General features: G+C 33.7%; 1 protein-coding gene across 1 annotated transcript in view; it reads right to left on the bottom strand.

Annotated features, from left to right (window-relative positions):
* Nucleotides 1-14663, bottom strand: part of LOC121379765 — a 32084-nt gene that overhangs the window by 5761 nt on the left and 11660 nt on the right. The window contains exons 7-18 of the mRNA XM_041508416.1: nt 13708-13860; nt 12924-12997; nt 12070-12214; nt 11230-11249; nt 10606-10773; nt 9798-10024; nt 5480-5535; nt 4147-4223; nt 3614-3673; nt 2520-2637; nt 1386-1507; nt 551-736 (exon numbers count right to left, since the gene is read on the bottom strand). Coding sequence (XP_041364350.1) covers nt 551-736; nt 1386-1507; nt 2520-2637; nt 3614-3673; nt 4147-4223; nt 5480-5535; nt 9798-10024; nt 10606-10773; nt 11230-11249; nt 12070-12214; nt 12924-12997; nt 13708-13860 — 1406 coding nt within the window. The remainder of the gene's footprint in view (nt 1-550; nt 737-1385; nt 1508-2519; nt 2638-3613; nt 3674-4146; nt 4224-5479; nt 5536-9797; nt 10025-10605; nt 10774-11229; nt 11250-12069; nt 12215-12923; nt 12998-13707; nt 13861-14663) is intronic.

Raw genomic sequence — 14663 nt, 5'->3', positions numbered from 1 at the left:
GGATGGATGGGTACATGGGTGGGTGGTTGGGTGGATGGATGGATGGATGTGTGAATGGGTGGGTGAATGGAGGAGTAGATGGATGGATGGATGTGTGAATGGATGGATGGATGGATGGATGGATGGATGGATGTGTGAATGGGTGGGTGAATGGATGAGTAGATGGATGGATGGATGTGTGAATGGATGGATGGATGGATGGATGGATGTGTGAATGGGTGGGTGAATGGATGAATGGACTGGTGTGTGGGTGGGTGGGTGGATGGATGAGTAGATGGATGGATGAATGGATGTCTGGGATGGATGTTTGGGATAGATGAATGTTTTGGATTTGGGTGGGTTTTGGATGAATGGACAGGTATGGATGGATGGATGGAATGATGTGTGGGAGGTAAATTGGTTGTTGTTGTGAGTGAGTGAGTGGGTTGGTGATAATTTTGAGTGAGTGAATGAGTGAATGAATTAACAAAAGCACTGAGTATATAGGACTCCCACCACCCCACCAAGGCAAGTAAGAAAATGAAAATAAGAACAGGGTTGGGTAATTGACCTTGGCCTTGATGTGAGTGTCATGACTCTGATGAAGAGAATCTTTTAGTTTTTTCTTCGCATTGACGTCTGCTACACAGAGTCGTCCAAGCAGAACCGCTGCCTCAAACGAGGTCATGTCATCAGGGTCGGGGTTCCGACAGAAATGGCTCAATATTTTCACCAGTTCAACAAACACATTCACTGTCTGAAACAGAAATGGTGACATACAATAAAGGTAAAGAAAGAATGGTTAATATCATCTCTGCATGCAGGTTTTAAACATGGCAATGTCAAATATTTTAGATTAAAACAAGAATACTGTAGAATTACATGTCCTCACACCATAGTATGATGTGAAATTAAAAAAAAAAATTTAACATGCAGTGATCCACAATTCATTGAACTACGATGTTTAATGTATGTGAAATGGATCCAATTGCTAAAACTTAAAATAGCACAAAAACACAAATTTTGGTTCTATTGTTACAAGAAAAGTAACATACATATATCACTTTACAAATTTGTCAAAATCTGTCCCCGCCAATGTTATTTCTTTGAGAAGTAATATGTTCTTTCATACATAATTTCTACAGACAGGACAGTACATACCACTATCTTTGATATCCACATCATGTTGCTTAGAGTAAAACATTTAGTAATATGAAATTGTTCAGAAAAATCCCACTTTTACAATTTTTTGTCTAAATTATAAATTTTAGCAAATCCAGCATTTGTTTTGGGTTTTTTTGTTGTTCTGGGTGTCTATAGCAGTTCAAAATAAATTTTATGCAAAATAAAAAATGTATATACAATGGAAACTATGTTCAGTGGCTTTAAAACGTACAGACACTCACTTTGTTAACATACTGCACATTTTTCCCATTCATCATGGTACGGATGAGGTCACTGCGAATCTCAGAGTTGCCAATTAGCAAAAATTTCAAAACGACCTGTAAGACATCTTCTTCCCAGGAACCTTCAGGAAGAGTTTCATAATATCAGTACATGAACCGTAACACACAGAAAGCTACAACTTAGGACGACGTCAAAAAACTCATGAATGCATCTCAAAATTTTATGTCATTTACTTTGATGTTAAAACGGTGACGTCATTGATGCTGTATTTATTTTACATTATATAATTAAGGTAGAGTGCTAACATCTGAGATTTATTTTTTAGTGGTTATTATATTTTGTGTTTAATATATATATATATATATATATATATATATATATATACACACACATATATACACACATACAGGTATATATATAATTGTTTTATTTGCCAAGTGTAGATTTTCCCATGTGACTGCTCACATATTGTTGAGATAGCCATCAATGTAGTGTACTGGTACAATTTTTAAGCTGAACCCCCAAAATAATTAGATATTTGGCAAATTTGGTAAAAATAAATCAAGTTGATGTCTTCTATTACATTTTATGAGTAAATTTCCCATACAATAAGCTGGATGATAAATGTCAATGGAAACTAATATCAAAGTTTATAAGACTACATTATTCAAAACAAGTTTCCACTGTTTTCCTACTGGTAATTATCAGGGCTATCTATTTTTAACCCGTAAAAAAATGGACACTAAGTTTAATTAATTAATAAACCTGTAACTCATTTGGATAAAGTTACAATAGAGTTAAAGAAGAGTCTGTGATGTTAGAACAGGAAATATCCTTACAAATAGACTAGAACTCGAATCAATAAACAGCTACTTCTCACAGGCACATGTGCGTTTTTAAAAATATGAAAAATGCTATTTTTGGTACTACAAACACCAGGATGACCAGAAACACTTCGGATGTACGGAAATGGATAATCTGAAGAATAAAATATAAGTAATGGTTGATTTCAGTGATCATAAACGGCTCTAATAGTGAAAAATATGATGTAGTGTTTCAAAACTAGGGTCTGTCCCTTTAACTGTATGTAGAAAAAAATGAACAGAAAACCTCAAATATTGAATTATTATTACCGAGAAGAACAAGAGATTTTGCCGCCTCATATCGAACTCTCATGTCTTCGTCATCTGTCAGCCTCTGTTTAAGTGCATAGAAGACCATCGTGTCACCACAACGCAGTGCACCCAGTTGCTGTAAATAACAACAGGTAGAAGTTATTCATGATGGTAGTTTCTCATCAGGTCAAAGTTCAAAATGCATCTTAGTTTGATTGCCACATTAAGTAAGGCCATGTGAGATTGGTGATATATGTGACATAACGTGTCGTCACAAAAATGTTGTTTTATCTCACCAGTAAATTCTTATTTAAGTGCATAAAAGACCAAGGCAGAAGTTATTCATGATAGTAGCAGTATACCAAATAGAATCTAACTGGGTCAAAGTTCAAAGTGCACCTAACTTTGAATGCTGCATTGAACAAGGCCACACCTGCCACTGGTGAGATTAATAGGACGTCAACTCATAAAATATGTTGTTTTATCTGGCCAGTAAATTCTTGTAATTTAATTTGAACTAGTATCAGCTACCATAATAATGACTGTATTTGAAAATAGCATGATAATGTTTTGATATCCTCCCTCCAGGGTGAGGGATTGTAGTATTTATATCCATGGTGTACATGTTGATGGAAATATTGCTTGTAACAGTTTTTAGCCACATGTTACTACCATGTCGCCTACTATAAACCGAATCAGTAAATAAAGAAATAATGTGATGAAACATACATGATTAATCTAATTTTTTAAAAAGAAAAAAAAGAGAAAAGATTATATTAAAAAAAAGAAGATTATAGTAAATTTTAAAAACAAAAACAAATATTTAATTAAATGCATTTTTAATTTTGTTTAACATGCACTAAGATGAACATTCATAGATGCAACCATAAGCTAAGTTTCATAGATCTAAGATTTTAGTTTGTGAAAAATTTAGCTAAATGTGAAAACTTAGCATTGAGCTTAACCCCAAAAATTGACACCATCACCAGGTCCTTTATTCACCTTTTGACTTAAACAAAGTGAAACAAAAGCCATAGTTATTGACAAGCCTAAAGTAAAAACATAACAAACTTATGATGTTAGATAGGATTAATTCACTGATTATTTCTTACCTTAGCAGCATCTTTTCTCTCCTCGGGTTTATCGGACATAAGATTGGAGTGAACAATCCCCTGTAACATTTGAAAACAAGAACTAATATCCATCACAATAATAAAAATCAAGATTACGTTTGGTCGTTCCATTTCAAATTAACCTCCCCAAAAAGTTGATACTCGCCTGTAACAAAACAATTATGGCTGTTGGGATTCTTCTCACCAATACAATATAATAATCACTAAAACTTATTGATTAAGCTTGTACTCGCAGTTAACTTGGGTCTCAGAGCCATCAGTTTCAGGTTATCTTAAACATCACAGAGCAATTAATTTCAGTCATGCTTATTTCATTGAATGGTATGGCTGTGGTGACTGGGTCATCACTGTGGAGCAGCCAATCAAATGTCTTTAAATCGATATCATACATACGTTGGAGATAGCTGCTTGATACCAAAGACCTCACACAGTACTCTCTCCAACATGTGTGTAAGATATTAATGTTATTAATGTAACAAGTGGTTAAACTATTTCGTTTTTTTCCACTCTACCTTCACTCTCTCCCATCTAAGTCCAGAGTATTCATTGCCTTTTGTCTGTGGTTTAATCTGTGGCCAGGCACTGATACCTGAAGATAAAAAACAAATCAACATAATATATTATATACTTAAACAGTAAAAAAGTACAATATACTTTTAACATGCATATCTGTATATATAAATAAAAATTTGTACATTTCATGACATACACAATAAAAGATGTAAGCTGTTTACAAATGAGATCAGTGGTTGAACTGTTTTATCAACTATATGGTAGAATAAATTAACTTCTTGACTGACTGAAAACATATTTTATTGTATAAACAACAAAAGGATTGGGCACAAGTTTGCTAACTTACTAGGCCCTCTCCTATATACATACAATACAATGGCAACAATTACTTAATTGTAATATAATAGCAAATGTATTTTAATAGAAATCAAATTGAGGAAAAGAGGGTATTATGTACAAAAGAGGGTATTATGTACAACAGGATTTTGAAAGAAACTAAAAAAGAAACAAAGACGTGCATGTGCAGTCAAACCATTAGACTATTTTAATCAAAATGATGTGTTTAATAAATTTGTACACAAATAAATATTTTAATAATATGTATATGGTACATGTTTGTGAATTTTGTCAACATGCAGATTTGAATATAACTGGTCAGGTTTCATCTTTGTGTTAATTTGAATGTATTAATTTGGATAATTTAATTTGCATGCATTTGGAAAGAATTGGGTTTATTACACCGCAGTGGAAGAGATATGCATGTAATAATTTTAGTCTTTTCACATAATGGAATATGCCTTTTGAGAGGTCATGACCTCTGATCAAGTGATCGATTGTGTCACACAGAACAACAATGCATAGATCTTCATGCAAAAATGTGAGCATGGTTCTATCTATTCATATTTTTTAACTGAAATAATACTTGCTGTCAATTCTTATAATTAATGTTAGCTGCATAATTTAAAAAAATATGTAGTTTAATAATTTTGTTTAGCCTTGAATATATTTATAATATTGTTTGTATAAACTTCAATGAATAACGTGTGGAGTAGGAATTTAAAGTTTCATTGATAAATAGCTAAATGAAGTGACATCATTTTCCTTGGTCTTTAATCTGTGCATTTTAATTTTGTACTTGAATTTTGGAAGTCATTCTGTGCGATTTTTGTTCATTGATGTGTGATGCAATAAATAAAATACTATACTCATTCACGTATGAGACCTTTGAAAACACACTCATTGTAATATAAATGGTCTCGCACGGAAACTTGTTTAGTATTCTCTGTGTATTAAATAATAGGATAATGCAGGAACATCTAAAACCTGGCATACCTCCTTTCAACTGTGCAATTGATTTAGCCAGTCGAAATGTTTTCTTCAACTTCTTTCTGAAAAATATATTCATACATAATTATGTAAGTAAGAAAACAACATTAACTTTTTAACTTAAATACATAGCCTCAGTTGCACAGTGGTTAAGGTTGCAAACCACCATTCAATTTTGCATACATTTCAATATAATATCGACCAAAATTCCAACTTGGAAATAAGTGTCCAAAATCCTCGATAGATCATATTTATGAATCTTAATCTTGGAAGAAAAATAGCTACCCAAGAAAACTTTACCTTTTGAAATTAGAAGAAAATTGGTGACAAAATGTTTCTTTATACTCCGTGTTGATGATAAAAATAAAGCATACACCTTAAATGTGCCATAAATACTTCTGCAATTGGGGAAATGATGTCATTCATAACTTCAAAAACATATCAAACATTCTAGTCATTAAAATAATAAAATTTAATTGGAGAGGCAGCATAATTGTTTTAAAAAGTTTGATTAGTTTATATTTTTAAAGATTCTTTGTTTTATTATAAGTGAAAACATTTAAATGTGTCAGTGATATATATTATTGTTGAATACCAGTGCACCCAAATGCAAACACGTTCTACTTATGTGTTAACAACTCAGAAATATTCTCTGTTGAAATTGTAAGTATGCCAACAGAACTTAATATATTTATATCATGTTATAAATTTTTTATTGTGTGCGAAAATATAGCACAGAGGAGAAGCATATACAGTGAAACCTCTCAAGACCAGACCCTCTGTAAACCGGAATTTTCTCAAAACCAGACATTTCACAGAATCCCTTTTTAAAAACCAAGACAGAATGTAACCTCTCTAAACTCGATCCCTCTAAATAACAGACATTTTTATTGGTCCCAAGGGTGTCCGGTTTAGAGGGGTTTCACTGTATAAAGTAACTATCAAACATCATATTCTGTCAATACAAACAACCCACAAGACTGAGTCTATCTGCAGTAACTTGTGAAAATTATACTGTATCAAATGCATAATTACAAAAAGCTAAATTTGGATAAAAGCTAAATGTTTATGCTAAAGCATTAGCTAAAACAATGTCTGCTAGAATATTATTAAAAAAAAGAACTAAACATACCTGTACTTAACTAGTATGTTATCATTCCATAGGTAGGTAGGTAACTAATTTAATGTGCTCATTTACCACTAGGGTTTTGAACACGCTATCATTACATAAGAAACTATGCGTTGATCTATATGAAGTACAAGGCATTATCCAAAAAGCCGACTTTCTACTTTAGAGGTAATTAGGATCCTAATTAAATGCAGCAAATCGGTCAAAGTACAATTTGAGTGAGGTAGTTTATTAAAAGTATAAATGCCAATAAAAATAAATATCTTTGAGTCCCTCTATCATAAAATATTTATTTCACAAAATCACAAACTAAAGATTATTTCAATCTGTAGCTCTATACTCATTAATACTAATGTAAACATAGCTGTATGTACTCCCATTTTTGAGGTGGGGGGGGGGGGGGGGGTAGGGGGATGGGTTGAGGCTGATTTTTGCCCAAATTAAATGAACATGCCAGTACTACCAAGGGTCTCAAATTAATCACTGAGCATTTTCACATGGATTAAACTAATATTATGTGTAGAATTCCATCATTTGTACCTGATTTGCTCAAGCACTGGGGTGGGGGGTTTGACCCAAGACCCACCTACCCTGGTCTCATTCACTTATAGATGTAAATAAACACAAAAATAAATGAATGAATGAACGAATGATCAAACATACAAACGAATGAACAAATGAATGAATGAACAAACGAACAAACAAACAAATGAATGGTTTAACAAAAATATAGCATCAAAAATATATTGGCTGTTGGATGTAAGTGTATGAAAAATGGATGAAGACAGACAACTACCTAGCAAAGTCTGTACTAAAGTTATAAACTAATATAAAATAATCTAAAGTTAAATGGTTATTTATAGATTACAAAATTAAAGGTAAGTATCTCTTTTGTTAGCTTTACCTTCAATGAAGTATACAAATGTGAAGTTGAATCTACACATGTTATTGATACATGTTAAATGATGCATTTTATATACACATGTTGTCTATAAATATAATCTATGCATGTTATTAGACTGGATATCTTACAACAGGGTCTCTTTAGGACTTTCTTCCTCAACCTCATGAAACAGGTCTTCAGTTCTGTTTTATGCGGAATACGAAATAACATTTTACAGTCCATAATTAAAGTCCATGATTTAAAAAAAATTAAACTTATTATATAATGTAAAATAAGCAGAATATAAAAATAATTTTACATTGCAGGTACATTTTTATTGCTAGAAAATAAAATGTTAAAAGTTTTGACACAATCCAAAAGTCACATGGTCCATATTTTAAAAATTAAACACTAAGAAAGTAGTGAATTTTATTTTTATATCTTGTGTATATTTTACTATACTTATGACAATAAAAGTTTATCTGACAACAATTTTATCTGGAATATTATGAAACACCCAACAATAATGGAAATCACTGCATTATCTTTAAGCAGGACATCCATTCGTACGTGGTCTGTGATATGTATCCATGTCCGCAATCAAATCCACATCACTGCATGCCTGAAGTGAAATCCATATATTAGTGAAGTGGCCTTTTACAGAAGTAATCTTGGATGAGACTGATGTAGATCAGCTCCCAAAATAGCTTCCATGTTCATTTATGTCCTCAAAAATCGCACAACTTTTTTCTCTATATATCTGACTCTTCACTGACACTAGGGTGGGACGTATCTAAGCGTTCGCTTGATGCACATGCGGTTTGCGACTGATCCCCGTCGGTTGGCCCATTGGGTAATTTCTCGTTCCAGCCAGTGCACAACTGGTATATCAAAGGCCGTGGTATGTGCCATTCTGTCTGTGGAAAAGTGTATATAAAAGATCCCTCACTGCATTAGAAAAAATGTAGCGGGTTCAGTGTTCTCGCTGGGTGAAAATTAAAGGAGGGCGGCCGCTCAGCACCACACCCTTAAAAAAACACACAAAAAAAAGACCAAAAAAAGGGGGGGGGGGGGGGGGGGAAGTAGTTTGGTTACCATATTGTTGTGTGTTGGTAGACTTTGTGAAAAGACATACTCATTTTGCCTACAAAAAAGTGCAAAATGGTTTATAAATACGAAATACAAGCAGACTCGTCTTTTAATTGAACCGAAAATGATATCGGTCTGACATTCACGGGCAGTTTTGCTGGACCGATCAAAGTTTTAATATTATTATTTTTAATAAAGATTTCAAGATATACGAAAAACAATAAAGATATTTGTAAAGTGATCTCCTAATGTCGGATACATTTTTGTTATTTCAATCTTCCATCTTCATCGAATGAATCGATCGATGTGATAAAATATTATCGCCAGCCGATTTTGTAAAGGCGGTGTATATATTATTTGGCACTCAAGATATATGATTTTAATGATAAACACTACCACTTCCGTTGTTTTTATAAGCGTTCATATCCCCGCAAAATGAAAAGTTTACAATATTTTATAAAGAACTGCTGAATAAACAGAATGACAGAAAGCAAAAATCATCAATAACAACCAATTATATTTGCAACTGAGGACAAAATATCAGACGATAGTTAGTGGAAACAAAAGACAGAATGACCGTTCTGGTCACGTGACAAATTTGGCACCAAATAAGTGAGGTTTTTTCAATCGGAGATTGCCGAATCCGTAAAAAATAAAATGTTTTCATTGCTCACATAAAATATAACTTTTATTGTGTCTGTCAAACATACAAGTGGATACAGATATGGGACAAAATAGAAGCTGTTAAAAATACTGTTAAATTACGTTACGGTAACTGTCGTAAATGTTTCGTCAATTGCTTTTTCGTACACAACGCGGCTCGTTTCCTTTGATGTCCAGTGTGCAGACTGATCGTTGTTTTTTGTGTGGAAAAAAGTGTGCATTTGGAAATAGCGGAGATAGGTGCTGGAAAATAAAGAGGGGCGCTCAAAAATAAAGGAGGGTGGGGAACGTGAAAGGAGGGCGGCAAAATGGAATAGCAGGGCGGGGCGCCCCACTTAAATGGAGCAGCGAGAACACTGGGGTTTTCTCTTATGACTACGAGTAAGAAATACCAAATGTTTGACATCCAATAGCTGATGATTAATTAATCAATGTGCTCTAGTGGTGTCGTTAAACAAAAACAAACTTTAATCTTCACTGACCCAGATACAGATGCAGACACATATCACAGATCATGCTTTATAGTTTTTACGCAGAAATTATTTTTAACTGTGACTTACGATGAAGCCTTGCTCCCTGCAGTCTTTTCTCGTTCAATCATACGTCTAAAGCGTTTCTCATTGGTGCTCAGAACATTTTTCTTGGGCTTCTTCTTCTCTCTGTATAAGACCAGTTTGGTTTCTTCCAGCAGATTCCGCTGGTCAACAATTCTTACAGCAGGTTCCTCCTGGGCCTCATCTGGGTCTCCGAAGAAACTTGCAAATTTTGGAAATTCATGGCTTTTATTCTGAAAGAACAAAGTATTGTCATTCATCAGAAAAAAGAAGGTATTTTAACATCTTTGTGATCTGTGGAAAAAAACATTGGAATTCATTATTATAAAATGGTTAATCTAGAACTGATGATATGGGATGAGAAGGGATTGAATTATTAAATCATTGACCTAAGTTTCCAAACTAATATATCTTTTCTGTTTTGCATAAAAGGCATTTGGAGCTGCTACAAACACAAGAATATTTGGTTAATCATGTTAATGCAAATAATACAAATCATTTTATTTTATGGGTGCTGATTGGCCTCTAAGCCTTTATAGCACAAAATTATAAAAACATATTTTATTTTATGAGGTGTGTAGACATTTTTAAAAAGTTATTTATCAAAAATAAATAAATAAATAAATAAATCAATCAGAGATGAAAATGACCACTGCCAAAAAATTATGGAAAGGTTTGCAGGATGTTGAAAAGTTTAGGTTTATTGTGAGACTATTGTCATAAAACAAAGACAGGACTATAGTCTCCGGTAACACTAAAATCCAGAAATAAAACAAAATTCCCAAGTATTTTCATCTCTAATCAATACTGTTACAGGAGTACAGACCGTTCTGGTAATGGGTAGAACCTCTGGTGGAGGGATGGGTTTGGGATAGTACACGAGATGTCGTGACGCGGACGTTCCCAGACGGCGTGGCTCAATCTTAGGTAGAACAATGACAGACCTCGAGTCATCACCGGATGGAGGACGGCTGGAATCTTCCTGAATTATAAATAAAAGTTTTTTGGTTTTTTTAATTTATTAATAACAATTATAAATTGTAAAAAAAATTGCACTTCCTTAAATGCATCGTAAGTGATGTTTTTTCTTAAATGCATTGTGATTTTTTTCTTAAATGCTCCGTAAGTGATTTTTTAACTAAATTTGTGATGGTTATACATCGATAATTAGAAAACAAAAATTAATTCTTTTAATTACAAGCAATACAAATAATGTAATTCAAAATAATACATATTATAAATCGTTTGTTCTGGTCTGTCTTCTGTAATAATGTCATTATGCACAAAATATGTTCATTTAAAACCCTATTATTAATTTTTTATATTTTGGGGGGCAGTGCAGATAGGCACTTAACAACAGTTTTAAAATAATATAAAGCACTGAAAACTTAAGGCATCTGGTTAAAAAAAACATTTGTGAAAAAAGTGGAATACATACCTTTTTATCTTTACCCAAAACTGAAACAAAAATGGTAAAAAATATAGTTAAATTACATAGCATCTTAATTACCTTTAAGCTGCAACTGTGCCTCACCATCTTACAACAAGGGTTTACTAAATTGCAAAATACAAACACAACTACAATTGCACTATGTCTTTTAAATACATATTCAAAGTTTGTTTTGTTTAACGACACTAGAGCACACTGAATAATTAATCATTAGCTATTGGATATCAAACATTTGGTAATTGTGACATATAGTCATCAGAGGAAACCTGCTACATTTTTCCTAATGCAACAAGGGATCTTTTATATGCACTTTCCCACAGACAAGAAAACACATACCATGGCCTTTGACCAGTTGTGGTGCACTGGTTGGAATGAAAAACAAAGCAATCATTTGAATGGTTCTACCAAGGTGGTAAATACATATTCAAACAAGACCCCTTAAAACTGTAAACTGGAATTCTCTTAAACCAGATATTTTTTCACAATCCCTATTTTAAAAAAAACCTCTTTAATCCAGATATTCCTTAAAAACACACTTTTTACTACATCCCTTGGGTGTCCTATTTTTTGGGTTTCACTGTAAATAAGATTGCAGCTTTAACAGTTTTAATAATTTAAAGTTTTAACATGAACTATATACTTTAACCAGATGAAACAACAAAGCTTGAATGCTAAAAGAATATTTGCTCTTTAAACCACATCTGACAGAAGACATAAAAAAAAGAGGTCTTTTTTTAATATTGATTATTCCTGCTTTTTTATATTCAGACTCCTAAGACAGACAGAAACATGGACAAGCCTAACCCAAGGAATAATCTGTGATCTTACGATTATTCTCTCGACTGGTGAAGAAGCTTGTTTCCCGCCGTTGGTCATCTGGTTTGCGACTCAGGTTTACGGATAACATGGCAGCAGAATAGACCTTGTCGTACATACCATGTACCCTCATGGCTAGTCTGTCTAGAGCTATTCTCTGAAAGTGAAGGAAAGGGAAGGAAAGGAAAGGAATTTATGTTTAATGCCACCTTGTCAAATTTAAAACTACAGCTATCTGTCTAACAAATGGTTATTTCAACACTTTGTTGAGAGTACTGCAAAGTTAAAGTCAAAGGGTGTTTGTTTTTCACCAACACGACGAAAGCACATTGATTTATTATCATAGGCTATTGGATGTTACTGGTTGGAACAAGAAAAAAAACAATCAGCTGAATTGATCCACCGAGGTGGTTCGATCCTGCGACACATTCATTTCATTTCATTTCAACTTATTTCCAATTAAGGTTCAAGCATGTTGTCCTAGGCACATACCTCAGTTATCTGGGTTGTCTGTTCAGGACAGTGGGTTAGTTGTTAGTTGGTTAGTGGATAGTGAGAGAGAAGAGGGTGTAGTGGCCTTACACCTACCCACTGAACCCTTAAGAACTGCTCTGGGTTGGAGCTGATACCAGGCTGTGAACCCTGTACCTACCAGTCTGTAGTCTGATGACTTAACCACTGCACCACCGAGGCCGGTCCTGCGACGCAGGTACCTCAAGTAAGCACTCAGCTGACCGAGCTAAATCCCCCCAGGGCAAGAAGCTAACCTCTTAATAAAAAGAACATAAGAAAGTTAAATTAGAAACATTTCTGGTGATAATTTTTTTAAGCTGATAAGCTGTACAGTAAGAATAAAACAAACTTACATGAATATCTTTGATGTCTGTATCTTTCAGATTAGATTTCCAGGGCAACTCACGAAAATTAGGGCAACTCTCTTCTGTAAATTATAACAGAAAATCAAAGAATGTTTTGATTTATTTTTTTTAAAGGGAGAAAAAATATTGTTATATTAAAAAAAATATTAATTGAATAATTTTCAAGTGTATCACTGTATTGATTTCAAACCTACATATACAAATTAGGTACATATACTTTCAAAATTTAATATCTCAGAACTGAATAATATGATAAATGAAGTTTAAATTATGATGCAATAATTTTTTCACGATATGAAATAGTAAATACAGTAGGACCAAAAAAAATATTAAATATTAAAATTCAATAACTGAATGGATGGATGGATGGGTGGATGTATGGATGGGTGGATGGATGGATGGATGGATGGATGGATGGATGGATGGATGGATGGATGGATGGATGGATGGATGGATGGATGGATGGAAGTAAGAATGGTTGAATGGATCAATAAAAAGATGAACAGACCTAATATACTAAACACAAACAGCAAACCTCAGTCTGACTAGTAATATGCTTCTTTTAGGTAATGCCACCAACTCTTGTCTTAAATGACAATTTGCTTGTTAATAAAACAACCAACAGTAGTAACATTAAGCTTTTACTATCCTAACGTTGTTAACACTTGTCAAAACAATCAATTATCAACTTAAAGTGCCAAATATTATAATCATGCCCCAAGAATACAGATATAAGTAATATCTATTAAAAGTATTGAAAAACAGCACAAACCTTTTCCAATGAAGCAGCCTGGGACGGCTAGAGGCACACTGTGGTATGATGATGGGTCGAGTTCACACAAGACATCAGAGAAGTCGGTCTTCTCAAAACGGTGGTGCTCAGACTCCCAGTATTCTGTGGCTGGGTCTTTCACTGCTACAGGAACTTAAACAAAACAAAAACACCAACAAATAAATATCAAGGATGTGCATCTAAAAAGAAAAATTTAAATGACTTTTTGATACCTGAAAGCTCTGTAACATTTAATTAAAGGTAATATTTCAGCACTTCAGATCAAATCAAATCTACATTGTAGTGTACAGATTATTTTATGGAAAAAAGAAAAAGAAAAAAAAAAAAGCCAAAATCAAATAATCCACTGAAAAATCACATCCCTGCTGTCATAATGATCATCAGAAGAACATGGAATCTAACTTGAAATTTTATCTCCCTTTACCTTACCTTTTCACACAATGTCATGTATTCATGGAATGTACAGCAGGACGTAGCCCAGTGGTAAAGCACTCACTTGATGTGCTGTCGGTTTAGGATCGATCCCTGTCAGTGGCCCCATTTGGGCTATTTCTTGTAACAAAGGCTGTGGTATGTGTCCTGTCTGTGGGATGGTGCATATAAAAGATCCCTTGCTTCTAATCAAAAAGAGTAGCCCATGAAGTGGTGACAGCAGCTTTCCTTTCTATATATCTGTGTGGTCCTTAACCATATGTATGACACCATATAACCATAAATAAAATGTGTTGAGTGCATTGTTAAATAAAACATTTCCTTCCTTCATGGAATGTAATACCCAGACTCCTCTATTAACTTCCCACTAAACCAGCCATTAGGTGACTTCCACAGTACAGCTTCCAACCCCTGCCAATGTAATACCCAGACTCCTCTATTAACTTCCCACTAAACCAGCCATTAGGTGACTTCCACAGTACAGCTTCCAACCCCTGCCAATG

The sequence above is a fragment of the Gigantopelta aegis genome, chromosome 8 (assembly GCF_016097555.1).
Source record: "Gigantopelta aegis isolate Gae_Host chromosome 8, Gae_host_genome, whole genome shotgun sequence".
Taxonomy (NCBI): domain Eukaryota; kingdom Metazoa; phylum Mollusca; class Gastropoda; order Neomphalida; family Peltospiridae; genus Gigantopelta; species Gigantopelta aegis.
Note: the sequence above shows the minus strand (reverse complement) of the source record. Positions and strands in the feature narration are given on the sequence as shown.